Source organism: Pan paniscus, chromosome 21, assembly GCF_029289425.2.
Source record: "Pan paniscus chromosome 21, NHGRI_mPanPan1-v2.0_pri, whole genome shotgun sequence".
NCBI lineage: Eukaryota > Metazoa > Chordata > Mammalia > Primates > Hominidae > Pan > Pan paniscus.
This window is the reverse complement of record NC_073270.2, coordinates 3,768,768-3,791,109: the sequence shown is the minus strand read 5'-3', so window position 1 is coordinate 3,791,109 and position 22,342 is coordinate 3,768,768. Positions and strand designations below refer to the sequence as shown.

The 22,342-nt window shown below is 52.7% G+C and overlaps 2 protein-coding genes across 3 annotated transcripts; one reads left to right on the top strand and one right to left on the bottom strand.

Moving 5' to 3' along the window:
- Nucleotides 1-44: 44 nt before the first annotated feature.
- Nucleotides 45-906, bottom strand: C21H20orf141 (chromosome 21 C20orf141 homolog). Its single transcript, XM_008974755.5, has 3 exons — nucleotides 858-906; nucleotides 431-723; nucleotides 45-337 (listed from the first exon to the last, which is right to left on the bottom strand). Exons 2-3 carry the CDS (start codon nucleotides 688-690, stop codon nucleotides 100-102), a joined length of 498 nt encoding a protein of 165 aa, XP_008973003.1. The 5' UTR covers nucleotides 691-723; nucleotides 858-906; the 3' UTR covers nucleotides 45-99.
- A 14,627-nt stretch (nucleotides 907-15,533) lies between these two features.
- On the top strand, nucleotides 15,534-22,111 carry CPXM1 (carboxypeptidase X, M14 family member 1). Of its 2 annotated transcripts, none has more exons than XM_014342954.4 (14): nucleotides 15,534-15,802; nucleotides 17,305-17,466; nucleotides 17,655-17,764; nucleotides 17,901-18,040; nucleotides 18,134-18,224; nucleotides 18,850-19,000; nucleotides 19,098-19,186; nucleotides 19,539-19,662; nucleotides 19,746-19,942; nucleotides 20,028-20,207; nucleotides 20,293-20,590; nucleotides 20,773-20,912; nucleotides 21,546-21,648; nucleotides 21,754-22,111. In XM_014342954.4, the coding sequence occupies exons 1-14, from the start codon at nucleotides 15,631-15,633 to the stop codon at nucleotides 21,993-21,995; spliced, it is 2,199 nt and encodes a 732-aa protein (XP_014198440.2). In that variant the 5' UTR covers nucleotides 15,534-15,630; the 3' UTR covers nucleotides 21,996-22,111. The 2 variants fall into 2 exon arrangements, with proteins under 2 accessions (XP_014198440.2, XP_034802866.1); XM_034946975.3 differs by having other exon boundaries at nucleotides 15,554-15,802; nucleotides 20,293-20,368.
- The last annotated feature ends 231 nt before the right edge of the window (nucleotides 22,112-22,342 follow it).

Below are 22,342 nucleotides of genomic sequence, written 5' to 3'. Positions count from 1 at the left end.
TATCATCCCACCTGCCCAGCCAGGAAGGAGAAAAGGGGGCCTGATGAAGAAGGGTGGTCATTGTATATTTGAAGGACACTGAGTTGTGGGGAGGGGCTCTCAGGCCCAAGGATGGAGGCAGAAAGCCAGGCCAAGCAGGGTCAAGGGCATGCCACAGGCTCTCAGGAGCGGGCCCAGCCCCATGAGCAGCAGCAGCAGCGCGTCCTGGAGGCTAAGTTGTCCTGAGACTGTACCCATTTGCAGGAGTAGAGCCTCCTGCTGTCCAGGACCTTCACCGGCCCCCTGACTCTGGCCCCTGGTGAGAAGTTTGCGCTGTGGCAGAGTGCGACCTGCGGGCCTGTGGAGAGAGAGGGTGGCGACTGGGCTTAGGGAAGTTGTCCACTGGCCTGCCCGCCTACAATGCCCACCTGCCAGGCTGCTGCCCACTTACCTATGGAGCAGGTCAAAGGTGAGGAAGCTGACCAGAAGCAGCAGCAGGGCTGGGCCAGTCATGGAAAAGACTGCCTGGATTGTCAGTCCTAGTGCCCCCAGCCATAGGACACTGTCCAGGAGCTGGGCCCAGCTAGGGCCCCAGGCGGATACAGGTGGACGCACTGGACTACCTGACCCCTCCCCAGCACCCAGGCCCCTTGGAGGAACTGGGATCGGATCCTCACGTGCTTTGGGTCTGGGTAAGCAGAGCCGAGTCATGGAGGGAGGTGGAGGTGACAGGAAGACCTAGTGCTGAAAAGGATTATAAGGGTGAGAGTAGGGGAAGGGGTAGGGCCCGGTCAGACAGAAGGGTGAGCTCAGAGTGGGGAATTAGGCTCCTGCAGAGTCTCCCCCTCCCCCATACCCACCCAGCAAACCCTCCTCACCTCCTCCCACTTTGGTCAGCATTCTGGGAGTGGGCACCTGGGGCATTGTGACCTGTTACCAGGTGGGGCCGTGGGGTAGGGAGGCGGCTGCTGCTGCTGCTGCTCTGACCTCATAAGCAGCTGGTGGCCTAGGTGGGGCTTAGCTGGGAAGTCAGGGATTTCTGAGAACTAAGACTCATCCTCTTGCCTTTGCTGATTCTCTGCCCTAGGGCCCTCCCTTGGGGATCTGAGTTGTCAGGAAGGCATTCTAACCCCATTACTACTTGGGCATCTGTCCAAGGGAGCGAGGTCTGCTTTCTTCTTCCTGTGAGTTTGCAGAGCTGCAGGTCCAGGGCGAAGTCATTCAATATCTCTGTCCCCAGCTGTCTTCCCTGTGGGTCCTTCTAGGGGATTTTTCAGGCCTGAAGTTCCAGATTGCAGAGATGGGCTCTGCCAGGGGACTGCCTGAGGCTTCTGGGGCTGGGCTTCTGCATAACCTGCTAAATGGGGGTGAGAGAGGAGGGGGCTGTTCAGGTATTCTAAGCACTACAGTTTATAGGGGGTGTTATGCATACTGGGGTTCCAGTAATGAGGTAGAGGACATGAACTTAAGAGGACTATGACCTAGTAACCCCCATATTAGAGGTTAAGGTTACAGTCTGAGAATGGAGTTAAGGAAAATGAACATATAATGAAAGGCTTAGTCACTTGGATTATCAGTATATCAGATTACACTGATCATCTGTAAATGGGTGGTGGCCATAGGGGTCCAGCACATCTCAATTTAGTGACTTGAGAGGCAAGAGCGGAAATGTGTCATAATTAAGAGAACTTAATCTTTGCCCACATATCATACTTTGAAGGAAAACTGGTAGGGGTGGCAAAAGGGGAGACAGTGGCCATACAGCCCCTAGGAGAGGAGGAGACAGAACAAGAATCAGGCTGCATATCCACCTCCAGCAGGCCTTGCCCAGAGACGAGGGTCACCAGCCCTAACGACCATGCACTGATCGCCCTTGGTCTGGCTGTTCTTGCTTATCCAGCAGCTGGGTTTTAGGAGTAGATTTGTCCGTAATGGGATAGGGTATAACAGAAGATCCCAGAATTTTTTTTTTGGCATTAAGTTCCAATTGTGTTTGTAAAGGAACATTAAGGTTTAAGATTGGCAATTCCCTGAGCCTGATCAATCCTGGATGCATCCACACAATTGCATTCCTGGACATACAGACCTGGGGAGCATGTCCTGATGAGTCCACCAAGATGAGGCTACTCCATATTGCAGGGCATGGGGAGATCGGAGAGTCTAAAGCTCCTTAAAGATTTACTATGCACCAGGTGCTCTGTATGCATGTATAGGAGAGTTCTGTCTATGATTTTCTCAGAGTTTATTTTGTATTCAACAATCATTTATTTAAGTGCTTCCTATGTGCCAGGCACTGCACCAGATGGTGAGTGTATTGGGCCATTCTTGCGTTGCTATGAAGAAATACCTGAAACTGGGTAATTTATAAGAAAAGAGGCTTAATTGGCTTGCAGATTTGCAGGCTGTACAGGAAGTAGGGTACCAGCATCTGCTTTTGGGGAGGCCTTAGGAAACTTCCAATCATGGCAGAAGGCAAAGGGTGAGGAGCAAGGGAGAGAGTGGTGGTTAGGGGAGTTGCCACACACTTAAACAACCAGATCTTGAGAGAACTCACTCACTATTTCAAGGACAGCACCAAGCCATGAAGTATCCACCCCCATGACCCAAACACCTCACATCAGGCCCTACCTCCAACATTGGGATTTGAGATTTCAACATGAGATTTGGACAAATATTCAGACTATATCAATGGGTCATAATTTCTAAAAGTAGAACCTGAGATGGGGATACTTGTACACATGATTTATTGAGGGAGTGCTCTGAGGAGGAAAACTTTTCTTTCTATATATATATATATATATATATATATTTTTTTTTTTTTTGAGACAGAGTTTCGCTCTTTTTACCCAGGCTGGAGTGCAATGGCGCCATCTTGGCTCACTGCAACCTCCGCCTCCCGGGTTTAAGTGATTCTCCTGCTTCAGCCTCCCAAGTAACTGAGATTACAGGTGCCCACCACCACACCCGGCTAATTTTTGTATTTTTAGTAGAGACAGCGTTTCACCATGTCGGCCAGGCTGGTCTCAAACTCCTGAACTCAGGTGATGTGCCCGCCTCAGCCTCCCGAAGTGCTGGGATTACAGGTGTGAGCCACCCTGCCCGACCAGAAGGGGAAGATTTTTAAAAATCAAGAGACTCTTCAGAATTGAAGGACATGACTCTCTAGACCATAACTTTCCACCAATTCACAGCCCAATACATGAAACAGGGCTAGCTAACATCAAGGCATATAATGAAATTCACATTAGCAGGGATAAAAAGACACTCCTAAGAGCTTCCACCAAATAAAAACATCACATACATCGGATCTGAAGCAAGAATGGTATCACACTTCTAAACACCAATACTGGTAGCTAGAAGACAATAAATGCCCTCAAAATGATTTCTAATATAGAAATGTATAGGTCTGAATGATTATTAATTGGGAGGGTAGAATAATGACATTTCAATCATACAAGGTCTCAGAAATTTGACCTTGCATGTACCCTTTCTTAGAAAGCTACTGGAGGATGTGCTTCAGCAAAACAAGGAATTAAACTAAGAAAGAGAGCAATATGGCATTCAATAAATGAGATTAAGCACAGAAAAGGGACGATGAGAAAGGCCTGGGATGTCAACTATACCCCCGGGTAAAGAAAGTAACCAACCCAGCCTGAAACCAGAAGATGTGCTCTAGGAGCGATGTCTCCAGAGGAAAATGAAATCAACTGATTATTAGCTATGTTTGGCTATATTGAGTAAATGTTCAGTTATATTGGAAGCTTTGGGATTGAATTAATGAGTGATGCCTAGAAAACTAAGCAAATGATAAAAACAAAGTAATTACTAACTCCAGGTAGCACAAAAAGTTAAACATAATATTTACATAGTCATAACAAAAGCGCTGAATATTGATTCCAAATAGCAATTGAGCTTTACTGAAAATGGAAGGAGGGAGTGTATGTCTGTGTATCTGGATGTGTGTATTGAGGGGAGGGTGGTGGAAAAACTAACACCTTAATTTCATAGCAGAAATCCACAGATAACAACTACATATAGAAAAATCAAGAAATGCACAGTGACACCTGTAATCCCAGAATTTTGGGAGGCTGAGGCGGGCAGATCACTTGAGGCCAGGCGTTCAAGACCAGCCTGGCCAACATGGTAAAACCCCATCTCTACTAAAAATACAAAAATTAACTGAGCATGGTGGCAGGCACCTGTAATCCCAGCTACTTGAGTGGCTGAGGCACGAGGATCACTTGAGCCTGGGAGGCAGAGGTTGCAGTGAGCTGAGCTCTTACCACTGCACTCCAGCCTGGATAACAGAGCAAGAAATTGTCTTTAAAAAAAAAGAGGAAGAAGAAGAAAAGAAAAGAAAAAAGAAAAAAAGGAAATAGCAAGAAATCTAAGCATAGAGATAAAGACAGGAGAAATAACAAAAAGAACTAAAAGTGCTTGGCTTGGGAAAGGCATAGAGCAGAGTCTTCCATTACAAGCCTAAATGTGATTTACCTTTAAAACTATATTGTAGACTGGACCTCTATGGAAAACTGTATGAAGATTTATCAGATAACTAAACATAGATCTACATTCAATTCAGCAACCTCACTACTGGATATCTACCCAAAGGAAAATAAGTTATTATATCAAAAAGACACCTGCATACATAGTTTATTGCAGCACAGTTCACAATTGCAAAGATATGGAACCAATCTAAGTGCCCATCAACTGATGAGTGAATAGAGGGAATGTGCTGTGTGTGCGCACACACACACACACACACACACCATGGAATACTACTCAGCCATAAAAAAGAGTGAAATAATGTCTTTTGGATGGAACTGGAGGTCATTCTTCTAAGTGAAGTAACTAAGGAATGGAAAGCCAAATACCATATGTTCTTGCTTATAAATGGAAGCTGGCCGGACAGGGTGGCTCACGCCTGTAATCCCAGCACTTTGGGAGGCCGAGGCGGGTGGATCACGAGGTCAGGAAATCGAGACCATCCTGACTAACACGGTGAAACCTGTCTCTACTAAAAACACAAAAAATTAGCTGGGCGTGGTGGCGGCGCCTGTAGTCCCAGCTACTCGGGAGGCTGAGGCAGGAGAATGGCGTGAACCCAGGAGTCGGAGCCTGCAGTGAGCCGAGTTCACGCCACTGCATTCCAGCCTGGGCAACAGAGCGAGACTCTGTCTCAAAAAAAATAAATAAAATAAAAATAAATAAATGGAAACTAAGCTGTGGGTATGCAAAGGCATACAGAATGGTATAATGGACATTGGAGACTCAGAAGGAGGAGGGTAAGCGGGGGGTGACAGATAAAAAAAACTGCATGTTGCATACAATGTACACTACTCGGGTGATGGGCGCTCTAAGATTTCAAACTTCACCACTATACAGTTCTCCCCTGTAACCAAAAACCGCTGGTACCCCTAAAGCAATTGAAATAAAAATAAAAACTATGTTGTAGCCTGGATGACATAGCGAAAACTTGTCTCTTAAAAAAAAAAATGTGGCCGGGTGCCGTGGCTCACACCTGTAATTCCAGCACTTTGGGAGGCCCAAGGCGGGCAGATCACAAGGTCAGGAGATTGAGACCGTCCTGGCTAACAAGGTGAAACTCCATCTCTACTAAAAATACAAAAAATTAGCCGGATGTGGTGGCACACGCCTGTAATCCCAGCTACTTGGGAGGCTGAGGCAGGAGAATCGCTTGAACCCGGAGGCGGAGGTTGCAGTGAGCCAAGATCGCACCACAGCACTCCAGCCTGGTGACAGAGCGAGATTTAGTCTCAAAAAAAAAAAAAAAAAAAAGGTAGAAATTAGCTGAGCGTGGTGACACGTCCCAGCTACTTGGGAGGCTGAGGCAGGAGAATCGCTTGAACCCGGAGGCGGAGGTTGCAGTGAGCCAAGATCGCACCACAGCACTCCAGCCTGGTGACAGAGCGAGATTTAGTCTCAAAAAAAAAAAAAAAAGGTAGAAATTAGCTGAGCGTGGTGACACGTCCCAGATACTTGGGAGGCTGAGGTGGGAGGATCACTTGAACCCAGGAGTTCCAGACTGCAGTGAGCTGTGATGACACTACTGCACTCCAGCCTAGGCTGTGGGAAAGGGAGTTTCTGGGGTGCCAGTTGAGTTAGTCTTCCCTGTGTGAGACACCCATGGGAAGCCATGCGCGGCCTCTGAGGAGAAAAGTCTCCTTATTGCCTTCATGTCTTTACGCCCGAGAGCAGAACCCCTCAGCGGCATTCCACAGGTTGCTCAGGCATATAACACTCCCTTGAAGCAGTGGAGTATAATCAAACATCTTGGCTCCTCCTGAAACCCACTCCCACCCGTTTCAGTCCCGATAAGTCAAAGATTTGTTTTGTTTTGTTTTTGTTTGAGAAGGAGTCTTGCTCTGTCGCCCAGGCTGGAGAGCAGTGGCGCGATCTCTGCTCACTGCAAGCTCCGCCTCCCGGGTTCACGCCACTCTCCTGCCTCAGCCTCCCGAGTAGCTGGGACGACAGGCGCCCGCCACCACGCCCGGCTAATTTTTTGTATTTTTAGTAGAGACGGGGTTTCACCGTGTTAGCCAGGATGGTCTCGATCTCCTGACCTCGTGATCCACCCACCTGTGCCTCCCAAAGTGCTGGGATTACAGGCGTGAGCCACCGCGCCCGGCCAGTTAAAGATCTTAAGTAGTTTAGACACTCGCCTTTGCTCAAGGAAACTCACAGAAACCGCCACTGCTATACATCTGATCGAATGACCCTCGAGTTCCCCTTCACTGATTAATCCTTTTCCTCATCCCTTCCTCCTCCTCCCATCTGCCCTAAGAACAAAGAGCCTGTAAACAATAAATTGGGCGGAGCCTGAGAGCTCTGGGCCTTGAGCAAGCCTCCGACGCTCCGGTCCCCTGGACCCGCCTTTTAAACGCTTATTCTGTCTCTTTCTAACTCCTTTGTCTCCGCCGGACTCGGGGTAACCGCTAGGCGTTATGGGGCTGTTTTCCCCAACATAGGCAACAGAGCAGGACAGTGTCTCTAAAAAAACAAAACCCAAAACTATATTTTGTACTATTCTGATAAAAATGACTTAGTTACAAAGAACAAATCAACAGATAGTCATGCTGTGGAGATCAGGAATATTCCTTCCCAGGGTAAATGAAAGACCAATTCCCTAACGTCATGTGGATATACGCTTGTGGCTTAAGATAAAATTACCCGTGACAGCACCAAATACCAGGGATAAAACTCAGTCTTCAACACGCATATGTATCTCCTGGGGTTGAATCCTCTGGAGGTCTTGTTAAAAATGCAGATTCTGGTCAAGAGTTCAAGACCAGCCTGGCCAATATGGTGAAACCCTGTCTCTACTAAAAACACAAAAATTAGCTGGGTGTGGTGGCGGACGCCTGTAGTCCCAGCTACTCAGGAGACTGAGGCAGGAGAATTGCTTGAACCCGGGAGGTGGCAGTTTAGTGAGCCGAGATCGGGCCACTGCACTCCAGCCTGGGAGACAGAGTGAGACTCTGTCTCAAAAAAAAAAAAAAAAAAATGCATATTCTGATTTGATAGGTCTGGGGCAGAGGTGTTTTTTTTGTTTGTTTGTTTTTTGTTTTTTGTTTTTGTTTTTGTTTTTTTGACAGAGTCTAGCTCTTTCACCTAGGCTGGAGTGCATGACACCATCCCAGCTCACTGCAACCTCCGCTTCTTGGGTTCGAGTGATTCTCCTGCCTCAGCCTCCTGAATAGCTGGGATTACAGGCGTGCACCACCACACGCAGCTAAGTTTTGTATTTGTAGTAGAGACGGGGTTTCACTGTGTTGGCCAGGTAAGTTTTGTATTTGTATTTGGTCTTGAACTCCTGACCTCAGGTGATCCGCCCGCCTCGGCCTCCCAAAGTTCTGGGATTACAGGCGTGAGCCACTGCACCCGGCCTGTTCTGCATTTCTAACAAGTTCCCAGGGGATGCCACTGCTGCTGGTCTTCAACCACACTTTGTGGAGCAAGGCTCTCAAAGACCTTGATGTATGTAGGAGAGAAAGCTGGGGTAGAGAGTGATGAGGGGAGAACGGGTGTGTGGGGAGATGCTCCCCTGTGCATCCTGGTCCCATGTGAGGCTCCATCGATGCTCACCTACATCACTGGGAGAGCACCTAGCAGGAAATGAGTTCTGCTTTAGCATCCAGGCACAGGACATTAGAGGCACAGGCAGGCAGTAGATTCTACTTCATTATTTGTGCAGCTGGACACAGAGCTTCCTTTCTTTTCCTTGATACTGTTTTATTCCATCTAAGTATGTAGGAGTAAGAGGGCTGTGTTACACTGTTTTCCCCACCTTTAATGCATCTGATCAATCTAGGAGCCTCCTAAGACCCTATATTATCTCACTTTATCATCACAGCAAACCTGGGAGAAGGATATTGTTCCTATTTTACAGATGAGGAAACTAAGTTTCAGGGAGGTGAAACTACTGCCCAAGGATAGCCAAACAAAATACACGTCAGAAGTGGGATGTGAAACGAAGCCTGTATGTCACCAGAGTCACCTATCCTCTCTCCCTCCAACCACCTAACCACACCAGGGAGCTGGCAGGAGATTCCTAGCCCACCCCTTACATTAAAATCCCTTTTAGGCGGGTGCCACTATCCAGTCCTTCTCAATTGCACCTAGTGAGACCACGAAAGGTCTTCTACCTGGCTCCTGGTAGACGAGATCTGGCTATACAGGTACCTGGATGCAAACCTGCCCCTCTGCCCCTGGAGCTATCACCTCCAGATCCTGCTACTTGTACCTTTGCAGCCCCAGGTAGCCAGTGGCAAGGGCCAGGGGTGGCAGCAGGGCTGGGAGTGGAGAAGAGTGTGAGAAGCTGCTGCGGGGCTCAGGAGGCACAGCAGGGAACCAAGGGGCCCTAAGGGTTGCAATAGAGCAGAGGGGCAGGGAGTGCAGAGTGGTGGGAAGGGGGATGGGAGCTGGGTGCAGGAGACATAAGAGGTGGAGCATCCTGGCCACACACGGTGGCTCACACCTGTTATCCCAGCACTTTGGGAGGCCGAGGTGGGCAGATCACGAGGTCAGGAGATCGAGACCATCCTGGCTAACATGGTGAAACCCCGTCTCTACTAAAAACACAAAAAATTAGCCAGGCGAGGTGGTGTGCACCTGTAGTCCCAGCTTCTCGGGAGGCTGAGGCAGGAGAATGGCATGAACCCAGGAGGTGGAGCTTGCAGTGAGCTGAGATCCCGCCACTGCATTCCAGCCTGGGTGACAGAGTGAGACTCGTCTCAAAAAAAAAAAAAAAAAAAAAGAATAAAAGAAAAAAGAGGTGGAGCATCCTGCAGCCCTGGCCCCTAAAAGATTGGTGGGAGAGTGCCAGCTGCTCCACCCTGGTCACTTTGGGAACTGGTCTTTCAGTTCATGGCCTGCCATGTCCTCTCCTGCAAATCCTGGCACTGTTGCGGAGGTCCTTTCAGCCCTGCTTTGTCCCCTCTAACCTTGAATGTATTATACACACACTTTATGAGAGCTGACGAGGGACCAGGTGCTGTTCTAGGCTCTGAGGTGCAGCTGTGGACATTTGGGTACAAAGTTCTTCTGGCAGGGTACTTACCTCCTGCTGGGGGTGGGGGAACCTGAACAGCCAACACATAAGTAAAGCGAGATCATCTCGGTGTTGAGTGCCTCGAAGACAATAATTTAAACGGGTGGGAGGATAGAGTGTGTAAAGTGAAAAAGTTTGCTTTAGTCAGGGTCGTCAGGGAAAGCCTTTGGGAGCAGGTGATATTGAAAGGAAATCTGACTGAGAAGGCAAATTCCATGCACAAATTAAAAGGCCAGGAGGCTAGTTGGGCTGCTGCGTGGGAGGAGCAGCTAGAATGCGGGAGTGACTGGGGGGATGGGAGCCAGGGGATAGGGAGGCAGATGGAATGGGAAAGGCGTGGGCAGGAAGAACTTGGCCATGAAGACCTTGCAGGTGAACCCACTGGGGCCTTAAGCCTGGAGGAACTTGACACAATTTGCCTACTGTGTGGGGAACGGCTTGGAGGGGGTGTGGGCTTCAGGAGGCTGAGATGTCCTGTTTCTTGTGCCCCCTCCTTTCTTCCCAACCCCCGAGAAACCTGGATGGGTGTGGGGACCAGAGACCTGGAGGTGGCCAGATTGGGCTTTGGCGGGACGCTTAGCAGCCCTCGGGACCTGTTCAGACTGCGGCCTCCCACCTTCGGGAAGCATCGGCGCTGCCCATCTGCCCCTGCCTGGCGTCCAGGGAGTCCCGGCTGTGCAGCGCTTCCCTTGAATGTCTGTCTGTCCTCCCATCCAGTGCCTGGGACCCGGCAGCGCCGTCGAGGCAGGGCGCTGCGAGGCGGGACCCAGTTGCACGTGGGCCCTGTGGGGTCACTCCCTTTCGGGGGTCCTCTAGCTCTTTACCCTGCGCGCGTGGGGCAGACCAGATGCCTGGAGGAGCTCCAGGACCAGTGCCTATGGGGTAGTCCCTGCCGGTGGTGGGCCCCAGTCCCAGACTGCGGCGCGCTATTTCTTTCTGGGGTTCGTGTGAGCGTGGGCTGCCAGAATGGTGCCGACAAGCTGCTTCTGGGTGATTCAAATCATTTATACAGATAGTGCCCCTGCAAAAAACATTTGCGCAGGGCCCCGCTTACGCCAGAGGATTGCGGGCCACTTCTGGGCCTCGCTTCTCGTGGGGATGGGAGCATCTCCCTGGAGAGCCCTTTGCAAAGGCCAAGCGCTGGCCAAAGGCACACCGCTGGACGCGTTTCCTTCCTTCTGGAGAGATGACCAGTAATGCAGGATCCAAAGGGGGTCTTGGAGGGAGGGCGGGAAGGGCATCTCCGGATCTGGGCAGACCCAGGGCTGCCGGCTCCCCGAGGAGAATACGGGTTGGGGGCGAGGAGCTGGAGGGGAGGTCAGGGCGTGCATCAAGCCTTGGCTCCTCCACCCCAGCCCCAGCCCGCGGGCTATCGCTTAGGCTTCTCTCTCCGGGTTATGTAACCCCGGGACGGGACGTGGCAGCCGGGTGAGTGAGCGAAGGAGTAGGGGAGGGAAGGGAAAGGAGAGGAGGGGCGGGGCCGGGGTTGGTGATGGTGGTGGTGGGAAGCGCCGCCGTGCCGCCTCTTCTTGGGCCCCTTGGGTTGTCTTTCTGGAGGATTCCGGGACCAGCCCTCTCCCCAGGCTCCGGGTCGCCCCCTAGCCCCCCGCCGCCTCGTTTTCCCTTCACTCTTTTCCCCCTTCTGTCCCACCCGCCCTGTCAGGGGGCCTCTGGCTCTGGATAGCTTTTCCTCTCCGGTTGTAGTTTCCTTCCCAAAGTTCTCAGCTTTGCTACCTCGCCCAAGTCATTAGCCGCTCTGAGCCTCAGTTTATCAGTTTGTAAAATGAAGTTTGATTGAGCGGCCACGTGTAAAACTCCTGGCATAGTGCATGGTACAAAGTAGATGTCTGCTGCGGGCTAAGGGCCTCGAGGGGCTAAGTGAAATGTTGTGTGCCAGGCTGGGTGTCAGAGCCCCGGGAGCCGCAGCCACGAATGGTTGGCTTCCGGGTGGTAAAAGAATTTATCAACAACAGTATAGGTTTGAAAAGTTTTATTAGATGGAAAGAACTCCACAGCAGAGCACAGCGGGACGCTTCAGCAAGAGAGGCCTGGGCTCACTTGCAGGGAACTGAAGGGTAATTTTGACCACATTAGTTTTGTAGGTCATAGTAAATGATTACATTTGTAGACATTTTGGTACCTTGATGACAGCAAAGGTTGCACAATGGATTCCAACATGTGTGCATTCTGGAGATGTATAGAAATTCTAGGGAAAGAAGCCTGGTACCAGATGTGGCTTTAGATAATAGGAAAGTACCATTCTGAGTTCTTCAGATAAGGGGCTTTGCCTCCTGATGGTCTGCTTGCTGGCCACCGGTGATCCTTGCTCTCCTCATTTTCCCCCTGATAAATATTTTGGGCAAATCTTTGACCCTTTGTATTTCTCCATGCTCATGCCTACTTGTCTGTTAGGATCCCAAGAAAGGGAAAATGGCACCGTGAAGAGGGGTGTCCAGTCTGTCTGGCTACTTCCTGCTGAAAAGGGGCATTGAAAGGATTCCTTTCTTGCTTTCTGTCATGAAGGGAATGAAGGGTCATGATAAACTTGTTCATGGAGGGAAGACCAGATTCCATCAAGAGGCCCCATGAAAATAGAAGTTGCTGTTGCAGGCTGGTATTGGGATTGCATAGTCATCTGTAGGCGGAATCATTGTAAGCTGGAAGATATAAGCATTAAAAGGCAGGAATTACAGGCATGCACCTCCATGCCCACAGATTTTTGTGTTTTTAGTAGAGACAGGGTCTCACCATGTTGGCCAGGCTGGTCTCCAACTCCTGACCTCAGGGGATCCGCCCGCCTCGCCTTGGTCTCCCAAAGTACTAGAATTACAGGTGTGAGCCACCACACCTGGCCCCTGGGGTTTCAATTTGTGTATTTATGCATGGCCTCCACCAGTCTAGCTTGGAAAAGGGCAGGGCTTTCAGATAGTTTCATACATACAAAATTATTATTTCTTTTTATTTTATTTTATTTGAGATGGAATTTCGCTCTTGTTGCCCAGGCTGGAGTGCAGTGGCACAATCTCAACTCACCACAACTTCCGCCTCCAAGGTTCAAACGATTCTCCTGCCTCAGCCTCTGGAGTAACTGGGATTACAGGCATGCACCACCATGCCCAGCTCATTTTGTATTTTTAGTAGAGATGGGGTTTCTCCGTGTTGGCTAGGCTGGTCTCAAACTCCTGACCTCAGGTGACCCACTCGCCTCAGCCTCCCAAAGTGCTGGGATTACAGGTGTGAGCCACCGCGCCCAGCTATTATTTCTTATAATTTAGAAAAATTAACAGGTTTTATTATATATTTTTCATTCCCTCCAACAGAGAAGTTACCATATGATCCTGTCTGCCCCTACCTCTGTTTGGGCCAGAATTGGTGGCCTGGTATTGCCAATAGGTTCTATGTTGGGGACAGCTTCTGCCCAGCTCTGTTATTAGGACTGGGAGCATGAGCTTCATCTGCCCATGCTGAAGATCACACGTGTGATTTTTTGTGTGTGGGAACAGCAGGTAGTTAATACCACAAATACGTCTTGCCAGGTTAAATCAAAGGCGACAGTTAAAGTCCGAAATTCTTGAATGAACTTAGAGGGATCCTGACTAAATGAACCCAACTTGGATTGAATTTGCAAAAGATCAGACATGATCAGAAAAGGGACATGAACTTGGCTTGTTCCCAAATCTTCATTAGCCACCTTAGGGAGAGGCAAAATATTTTGGGGATTTTTCTGAGGACTCTGTACTAGTAGCATATGTGACTCCCCTGAGAGTATGTGAAGGGGAGAAAGTATTTGGGTATGTGGGTGGGAGATTGACTAGGGAATGGAGCAGATGGAGAGGGTGTAGGTGAAGAGTGAGCAGGTTGAGGAGGATGTAATAGGCAACAGGAAGGATCATCTAAGACATCAGAACCGGGAAGGGACGACGTTCCTTGGAAGCATACATGACAATTTGTATGTAATTTTGGGTTTGGATTTGGGGATAAAGCAAAAAAGACCTGAACATATGGGACTTCTGAATCCTTTCCAAGGTTCCGGCAAAAAATCAGTTAAGTTGTAAAGTAACACTGCAATCCCAAGTTTCATTAATTGGCCAAATTGATTGATTAGGGAGCTTGTATTGAACCCAAGCAATATTAGAAAAAAGGATATGCTTTTTAAACTCTTATTTATTTTTTATTTGTATTTTTTGAGACAGAGTCTTGCTCTGCTGCCCAGGCTGGAGTGCTGTGGTGCCATCTTGGCTCACTGCAACCTCCGCCTCCTAGGTTCAAGTGATTCTCTTGCTTCGGCCTCCGGAGTAGCTGGAATTATAGGCGCGCATCACCACGCCCAGCTAACTTTTGTATTTTTTTCTTTTTTTTTTTTTTGAGATGTTGTTTCGCCCTTTTGCCCAGACTGGAGTGAAGTGGCGCCATCTTGGCCCACTGCAACCTCCGCCCCCGGGTACAAGTGATTCTCCTGCCTCAGCCTCCCTAGTAGCTGGGATTATATGTGCCCGCCACATATAATTAGCCCCCTGGCTGATTTTTTTTTTTTTTTTTGTATTTTTAGTAGAGACAGGGTTTCGCCATGTTGGCCAGGCTGATCTCGAACTCCTGACCTCAGGTGATCCATTCGCCTCGGCCTCCCAAAGTGCTAGGATTACAGGTGTGAGTCACTGTGCCCGGCCAAGTTTTGCATTTTTAGTAGACTCCGGGTCTTTAACTCCGAACCTCAGGTGATCTGCCTGCCTTGGCCTCCCAGAGTGCTGGGGTTACAGGCATAAGCCATTGTGCTCAGCCTTATATGCTTATTTTTAAGAGTTTGTGGGTCAAAATGAGACCAATGGGACCATTTTTAAGGAGGCAATCCAAGGGCGAGTTGGATGGAACTGAATTAATTGAACCGAAGTTGGGTTTAGACAAGGAACTACAAGATCCCTGAGGCATCCCTGTGTAGAATTGAGATCCACCGCTTCCAGGACAAGGCTTATGGAGTGTTAAAATGAAAGTGCACGGCCACTCTGACAGGCAATAGCTCTCTTGTCTTGGCCTTGGGGTAATACTGGGGGATGGCGCTTGGCCAGAAACTGTCAGTTGCCAACGAGAACTCAAGCTGGTTCACTGGCAGTCTGAAAACAGAAAAGAGCCCTGGCCAGTCCCTCACCCCTAAGGGCAAGGACAGCCAGGTATCCCTTCTCTAGGGCTTCAGGATCCCACAGAAGAGCTGCCTCCACCGGGACCGGCAGTTCCCCAAAGAGTAAAGAACCAGACCGTGGAAGGAAACAGAGAGAAAAAGGAAGAGGGAAATCCCAGTGAAGTCCCCGTATGGGCCACCAAGATGCCAGGCGAGGTGTCAGAGCTCCGGAACCGGGAAGTGGTTGGCTCCCGGGTGGTAAAAGAACTTATCAACAACAGTATAGGTCTGAAAAGGGAAGTTTTATTAGACGGAAAGGACGAGGCAGCAGAGCGCAGTAGGCGCTTCAGCAAGAGAGGACTGAGCTCCCTGCGGGGAACTGCAGGGTAATTTGGACCACATTAGTCACTTAGGTCACGGTAAATGGTTACATTTGTCGATATTTTGGTGCCTTGATGTCAGCAAAGTTTGCACAATGGGTCTTAACGTGCACTCATTCCAGGAACGTACAGAAATTCTAGTTACTTATAAATTCTTGGGAAGGAAGCTTGGTACCAGATGTGGCTTTAGACAATAGGGAAGTGTCATTCTGAATTCCTCAGATAAGGGGCTTTGCCTCCTGTTGGTCGACTTGATGGCCACCAGGTGATCTTTGGTCTCTTCAGTGTGGCTTTGCAGACTATAAAGGCGCAGCGCGCCAATGAGGCGGGTTGGCCCCAGACGGCGGAGAGGAAGGGCAGAGTCGGCGGTCCTGAGACTTGGGGCGGCCCCTTGGAGGTCAGCCCCGCTCGCTCCTCCCGGCCCTCTCCTCCTCTCCGAGGTCCGAGGCGGGCAGCGGGCTGTGGGCGGGCAGGAGGCTGCGGAGGGGCGGGGGGCAGGAAGGGGCGGGGGGCTCGGCGCACTCGGCAGGAAGAGACCGACCCGCCACCCGCCGCAGCCCGCGCGCCCCTGGCACTCAATCCCCGCCATGTGGGGGCTCCTGCTCGCCCTGGCCGCCTTCGCGCCGGCCGTCGGCCCGGCTCTGGGGGCGCCCCGGAACTCGGGGCTGGGCCTCGCGCAGCCCGGGACCACCAAGGTCCCAGGCTCGATCCCGGCCCTGCATAGCAGCCCGGCACAGCCGCCGGCGGAGACAGCTAACGGTGAGTTCCCCGACCGACGGTCCGCTCGCCCGCAAGCCGACTGCCCGGCTCTCCTGCCCCGTGGGGCGATCGCTCCCTAACACGCGGGCACACGCACACCCACGCACACTCACACTCATGCACACTCACCCCACACGCACACTCGCACTCGCGCGCACACACGCGCGCGCACTCACATTCACACACTCACACGCACACTTGCATTCACACGCGCGCGCATTCACACTCATGCACACACACGCACACTCACACGCGCATGGGCACACACAGTGCGCGCACACACTCACACTCACAGTGCACACACACACATATACACACTCACACTCCCTCAACTCCCTGCTGGGAGCAATGGCTGCTGACTCGGCAGCCCCAGTTCCCTGCCAGACCTAGTCAGCAGTCCCAGGACAGGCGCCAGTGGGATGCTGCCTCTTCCAAGCCCCAAACCTTCCCTTTTCACCAAAGACAAAACAGGCCAGAACTGGCAGGAGGGGAGACAGAGGGGCAAAAGCTCTCAAGGTGCAGAGCAAGACTGCGTAGGAGAGAGTTTGAAGGCGAGGGCTGGAGAGAAAGAACAAAAGGAAAGAAGGGAGAGCCCCTCGCTGAGGCTGCCGGGAGGATGGGGCAGAGCGGGAGAGGAAGGCAGCCCGACCTCCCAGCTTTCCAGATGTGGAATAGGAGAGGAGGAGCGCAAGCGGATGGCACTCAGGGGCTTCTAGAGGAGGCAAGTGGAGGAGGGTCTTGAAGGGTGATGTCCCCGAGTCAGGAGAGTCTGGAGAGAGAGAGAGAGAGAGGGCTGCCAAGAAGGAAGCGGCGGGCAAAGGCACAGGGGCACCAGATGCGGAAATGGGCAGCCTGTTCTGGAGGCAGCTGTGGAGCTTCGATGGGTACCCCCAGCACCTGCCTGGGCAGAGCCTTGTGCTGAAGGGCCGGCGGGCAGGCCCAGCCCTGAAAGCCTCGACACCCAGGCAGACATGGATTCCAGGACAGGCCATCTGAGCCCAGAGAGCAGACACAACAATGGAAGCGGCACAGGGGTTTTGGGGCATGATGCTGAGTCTGGAGCTAAGAAAGCCTCCTTGGAAAGGCATCTGGGCTGAGATGCAAAGGAAGAATGGGAATTAGGTGAAAAAATCAGAGGCGAGGGGTAGCATTACAGGGGAGGGGATAGCTAGTGCAGAGGCCTGGAGGTAAAGTGCCAGACTCAGCTCTTTGGAGCAACCGAACAGTTTCTAGAGGCTGGGTCAGCTCTCCATTGGATTAGAGGTTCAGAGGGGAGGCTGGCCAAGCATGTAGTCACATCAGGGAGGAGAAGGAGGAGCCAAGGAAGTGGCTGGAGAGGCAGGTTGGGGTCAGATTGCAGGCCTTTGATGTCCTGCGAAGGCTGTTAGATCCTGGTGGTGTGGCCTGCTGTGGGCTCACATGTCTTCTTGGGCTGGCAGAGCTTTCCATCCGGGGTTTCACCATTCTTCCTTTCCCCCATGCTGTGCCTCTCGGACCCCAAGGGACCTCAGAACAGCATGTCCGGATTCGAGTCATCAAGAAGAAAAAGGTCATTATGAAGAAGCGGAAGAAGCTAACTCGCCCCACCCCCCTGGTGACTGCCAGGCCCCTTGTGACCCCCACTCCAGCAGGGACCCTCAACCCCGCTGAGAAACAAGAAACAGGTACTTCCTCTCCAGGGGCCCAGCCCAGACTTGCAGCCCCTGGGGCACTTTACCAGCACAGCTCTTGGCCTCATGGGCACCGGCTCGCCCCCTGCTTGCCTAGCACAGGAGCAAGCTTAGGCTCAGCTTCCCACCTGCCCTGGCTGCCCTCCCTCTGGTCCTGTCTCACTGCTCTATCCCCGCCCCAGGCTGTCCTCCTTTGGGTCTGGAGTCCCTGCGAGTTTCAGATAGCCGGCTTGAGGCATCCAGCAGCCAGTCCTTTGGTCTTGGACCACACCGAGGACGGCTCAACATTCAGGTCGGTAATCCTGGCTCGGAGCCATGGTCTCAGGGTAGGGAAGGCAGCCCCTGGGAGCTTCTCTCCTGCCTCCTCTCTGTCCTGGCCTGCCCCACTCTGTCCACCTGGGCCTGACCACCGTGTCCTGTGTCTGCAGTCAGGCCTGGAGGACGGCGATCTATATGATGGAGCCTGGTGTGCTGAGGAGCAGGACACCGATCCATGGTTTCAGGTGGACGCTGGGCACCCCACCCGCTTCTCGGGTGTTATCACACAGGGCAGGAACTCTGTCTGGAGGTGAGGCAGACTAACCCTAGGTCAGGAGGTCACAGAAGGACTGGGGTGGGAGTCCTGGGGGCACCGATGATCTCTCTCCACCTCTCCTGCCAGGTATGACTGGGTCACATCATACAAGGTCCAGTTCAGCAATGACAGTCGGACCTGGTGGGGAAGTAGGAACCACAGCAGTGGGACGGACGCAGTGAGTGGTCCCACTGTGGCTGGGCCCTCCATGCTGGGAGTTGGGCACCCAGTCCAGGCTAGGCTGAGGCTCCTCTGAGGACAAGGAATAGATGCCAGCTTAGGCTTCCCAGGGGGGTGGGGCTTGTTGTCAAGAGGGTGGCACACGGCAGGCACCATTGGGAGCCAGCTGCTTTGGGACATGCCCACATCCTCCCCAGATAATGCCACCACAGGGTGGGTGCTGCTTCACGGTACAGCTTCCTCCTGGCATGCCCCTTCTGGCCCGGGGCCTCTGGTCCACATCACTTCTTGCCTTCTCGTGGTTCTGACTTCCGCGTCTCCTGGACCTCTTTTTACGGCAGGCTACAATGTGGAGTCCTGGCCAGCTCTAGGATTGGCTTCCCCCGAGTCATGTGGCCAAACTGGTCTAATGAACTGTGTCCAATCCAGAGAGCAAGGCTGCCTAGGGCTGCCCATTGGCAGGGGCTCTGGGCCGGGGTCTGTGTTTGATGCACAGTGCAAGTCTCTAGCTGAGCCCACTAGGGTGGGGAGACAGTGAGCTTGGAGGCCTGAGCTCCTTCCCTGGGTCCTGGGCCAGGCTTCTGGGGTTTGAGCAGCCACAACAGAGAACTTGCTGCCCCCAGGTATTTCCTGCCAATTCAGACCCAGAAACTCCAGTGCTGAACCTCCTGCCGGAGCCCCAGGTGGCCCGCTTCATTCGCCTGCTGCCCCAGACCTGGCTCCAGGGAGGCGCGCCTTGCCTCCGGGCAGAGATCCTGGCCTGCCCAGTCTCAGGTGGGCAGTCAGGCCAGGGTTGGTTGGGCAGGGCTTGGATGCAGGGTGCATCCTTCACTGTGGACACACCCTTTACCATAAACTCAACCTCCACCAGACCCCAATGACCTATTCCTTGAGGCCCCTGCGTCGGGATCCTCTGACCCTCTAGACTTTCAGCATCACAATTACAAGGCCATGAGGAAGGTCAGATATAACCCCTATGACCTGGGAAGGAGGGCCCACCCATCTCAGGTCCCCTTCCCACCTTCCCACTGGGGCACAACCTGCTGTGACTGCGCTTGTATGCCCCTGCTGCCTCCTGATGTCTCAGCCTTCTCTCCTGTGGACCCCTAAGCTCCATCCCACTTTCCCTTATTATGGTGCCCCCACCGGTCCTGCCCCTTCCTCCCGGCTCTGCTGCCACTTCCCTCCTGTACCATGATGGGATGCCCCCTCTGTGTGGGCCATCGCTGACTTTTTAAGTCCATGGCACATGTGATCTGCCCCTGGGTGTACCCCTCCCATGCCTCATGCCACGCTACACTCTGCCCACCAGCTGATGAAGCAGGTACAAGAGCAATGCCCCAACATCACCCGCATCTACAGCATTGGGAAGAGCTACCAGGGCCTGAAGCTGTATGTGATGGAAATGTCGGACCAGCCTGGGGAGCATGAGCTGGGTACTGGCATGGGGAGTGGGGAGAGGTAGGCACAGGGCAGGGCCCCAGGCATGAACCCGCTGCAAGCCCCCATGTGTCCCCAGGGGAGCCTGAGGTGCGCTACGTGGCTGGCATGCATGGGAACGAGGCCCTGGGGCGGGAGTTGCTTCTGCTCCTGATGCAGTTCCTGTGCCATGAGTTCCTGCGAGGGAACCCACGGGTGACCCGGCTGCTCTCTGAGATGCGCATTCACCTGCTGCCCTCCATGAACCCTGATGGCTATGAGATCGCCTACCACCGGGTAGGCCACCCAGCATGAGGGCCACTCTGTCCTTCTGCCCTGGTGGCTGGACCTGCTCGACTTGAACAAGCCCCTTGCCCGGCAGGGTTCAGAGCTGGTAGGCTGGGCTGAGGGCCGCTGGAACAACCAGAGCATCGATCTTAACCATAATTTTGCTGACCTCAACACACCACTGTGGGAAGCACAGGACGATGGGAAGGTGCCCCACATCGTCCCCAACCATCACCTGCCATTGCCCACTTACTACACCCTGCCCAATGCCACCGTGAGTATTTTGAGGGCGGCAGTGGAGGTCTGTGGGGGGCGGACCTTGTCTCTGTCTCCTGCCCCTCCTGACCTGCCCCATCCAGGTGGCTCCTGAAACGCGGGCAGTAATCAAGTGGATGAAGCGGATCCCCTTTGTGCTAAGTGCCAACCTCCACGGGGGTGAGCTCGTGGTGTCCTACCCATTCGACATGACTCGCACCCCGTGGGCTGCCCGCGAGCTCACGCCCACACCAGATGATGCTGTGTTTCGCTGGCTCAGCACTGTCTATGCTGGCAGTAATCTGGCCATGCAGGACACCAGCCGCCGACCCTGCCACAGCCAGGACTTCTCCGTGCACGGCAACATCATCAACGGGGCTGACTGGCACACGGTCCCCGGGAGTATGTGCCTGAGGGTGGAGTTAGCCCTGGCCCCGTAACCCCCGCCCTGATAAGACAGCCTGCGGTTGCGTACAGTGCTGGCGTCTGTTCCCACTCTGAAGTGTCCCTCAGAGAAGGGAGGGTAGCGGGAGGATGGGACTGCATCCTGCCTGCTTAGGCACCAGTGTCTGTGGTCCCCTTAGGCATGAATGACTTCAGCTACCTACACACCAACTGCTTTGAGGTCACTGTGGAGCTGTCCTGTGACAAGTTCCCTCACGAGAATGAACTGCCCCAGGAGTGGGAGAACAACAAAGATGCCCTCCTCACCTACCTGGAGCAGGTCGGATCTGCGTCCCGGCCCCCAGCCTGCCTGAATCACTCCTGCTGTCCATTTAGGCTACAGCTCCTACCAGGGGTTCTTCTAAGGTCCAGCTGAGCATTCAGACTCACAAGATGCCATGGGCCATGCTTCGTATCAGATTGTCTTGGAAGCACACAGGACAGGAAGTGCAGTTTGCTGGCGCGTGGCATCGTGTTAGAGCCAGTGGGAGGAGCCTCCATTGCAGTCTAGGTGGTGGTCCGTGGCGCTGCCCCAGAGCTATCCTCAGGAGAGACTCACGTGAGGCAGGTGCAGGAGCTGTCCTGGCATAGAAGCTTCATGTTCCGTGGAGCTCATAACCCTTGTAATAGCTCCATAAGCAGAGCTTCCAAAGGGTCTACCAAAGACAAGCCCAATAACCTGGGAAAGCCCAAGGATAGATAAGCCTTCCTACCAGGTATTTATCATTTTCTTAGTCCAGATGTGATTTGTCAATCAAGATTTCTTTTTTTTTTTTCCAGAAGTAGTGTCACCTAGGAACATAGTAGACCTACCACTTTGCTCAGGTTTGCAGGGCAACAGAGCCAGCAAGTTAGCTAAACAGGACGTTATCCTGCCGAAGGGGAAGGGCTCTGATAACCTCTTCCCACACAGGTGCGCATGGGCATTGCAGGAGTGGTGAGGGACAAGGACACGGAGCTTGGGATTGCTGACGCTGTCATTGCCGTGGATGGGATTAACCATGATGTGACCACGGGTGTGTTTGACCGGGAGGGGAAGGGAAGGGGCTGGAGGGCTGGAGGCTCGGGAAGAAGCAGAAGATCATTAATTGGGTCCTGATCGTGCCCTTCACTCTCCTCAGCGTGGGGCGGGGATTATTGGCGTCTGCTGACCCCAGGGGACTACATGGTGACTGCCAGTGCCGAGGGCTACCATTCAGTGACACGGAACTGTCGGGTCACCTTTGAAGAGGGCCCCTTCCCCTGCAATTTCGTGCTCACCAAGACTCCCAAACAGAGGCTGCGCGAGCTGCTGGCAGCTGGGGCCAAGGTGCCCCCGGACCTTCGCAGGCGCCTGGAGCGGCTAAGGGGACAGAAGGATTGATACCTGCGGTTTAAGAGCCCTAGGGCAGGCTGGACCTGTCAAGACGGGCAGGGGAAGAGTAGAGAGGGAGGGACAAAGTGAGGGAAGGGCGCTCATTAAAGCTACCGGGCCCCTTAGCTCATCTTCGTGTTGTCTCTGTGCCCCACGTCCTCCCCCGGGGGTGGGCCTCGGCCCAGCCCTCAGTTCCTATTCTGCACACTTGCACACTCTCATCAGTTGGCTTCTGGACACATTGTGTGAAAAGAGGATCCCACCTGGGCTCTTCTTGAATCAAGGGCCTGGCAGAGCAACTCATTTCTTCTGATCAGCTTCTGCTACAGGTACCATTACACTGCTGCCAGGCATTC

What these genes read in the sequence shown, in the direction of transcription:
- CPXM1 (XM_014342954.4), top strand. Translation starts at nt 15,631, where the DNA reads ATGTGGGGGCTCCTGCTCGCCCTGGCCGCCTTCGCGCCGGCCGTCGGC. An exon ending in GGCAGGAACTCTGTCTGGAG is followed by an intron (nt 18,041 to 18,133) that starts GTGAGGCAGACT and finishes CTCTCCTGCCAG; the next exon opens with GTATGACTGGGTCACATCAT. An exon ending in ATGAGATCGCCTACCACCGG is followed by an intron (nt 19,943 to 20,027) that starts GTAGGCCACCCA and finishes CTTGCCCGGCAG; the next exon opens with GGTTCAGAGCTGGTAGGCTG.
- C21H20orf141 (XM_008974755.5), bottom strand. Translation starts at nt 690, where the DNA reads ATGACTCGGCTCTGCTTACCCAGACCCAAAGCACGTGAGGATCCGATC. An exon ending in ACCTTTGACCTGCTCCATAG is followed by an intron (nt 338 to 430) that starts GTAAGTGGGCAG and finishes CTCTCTCCACAG; the next exon opens with GCCCGCAGGTCGCACTCTGC.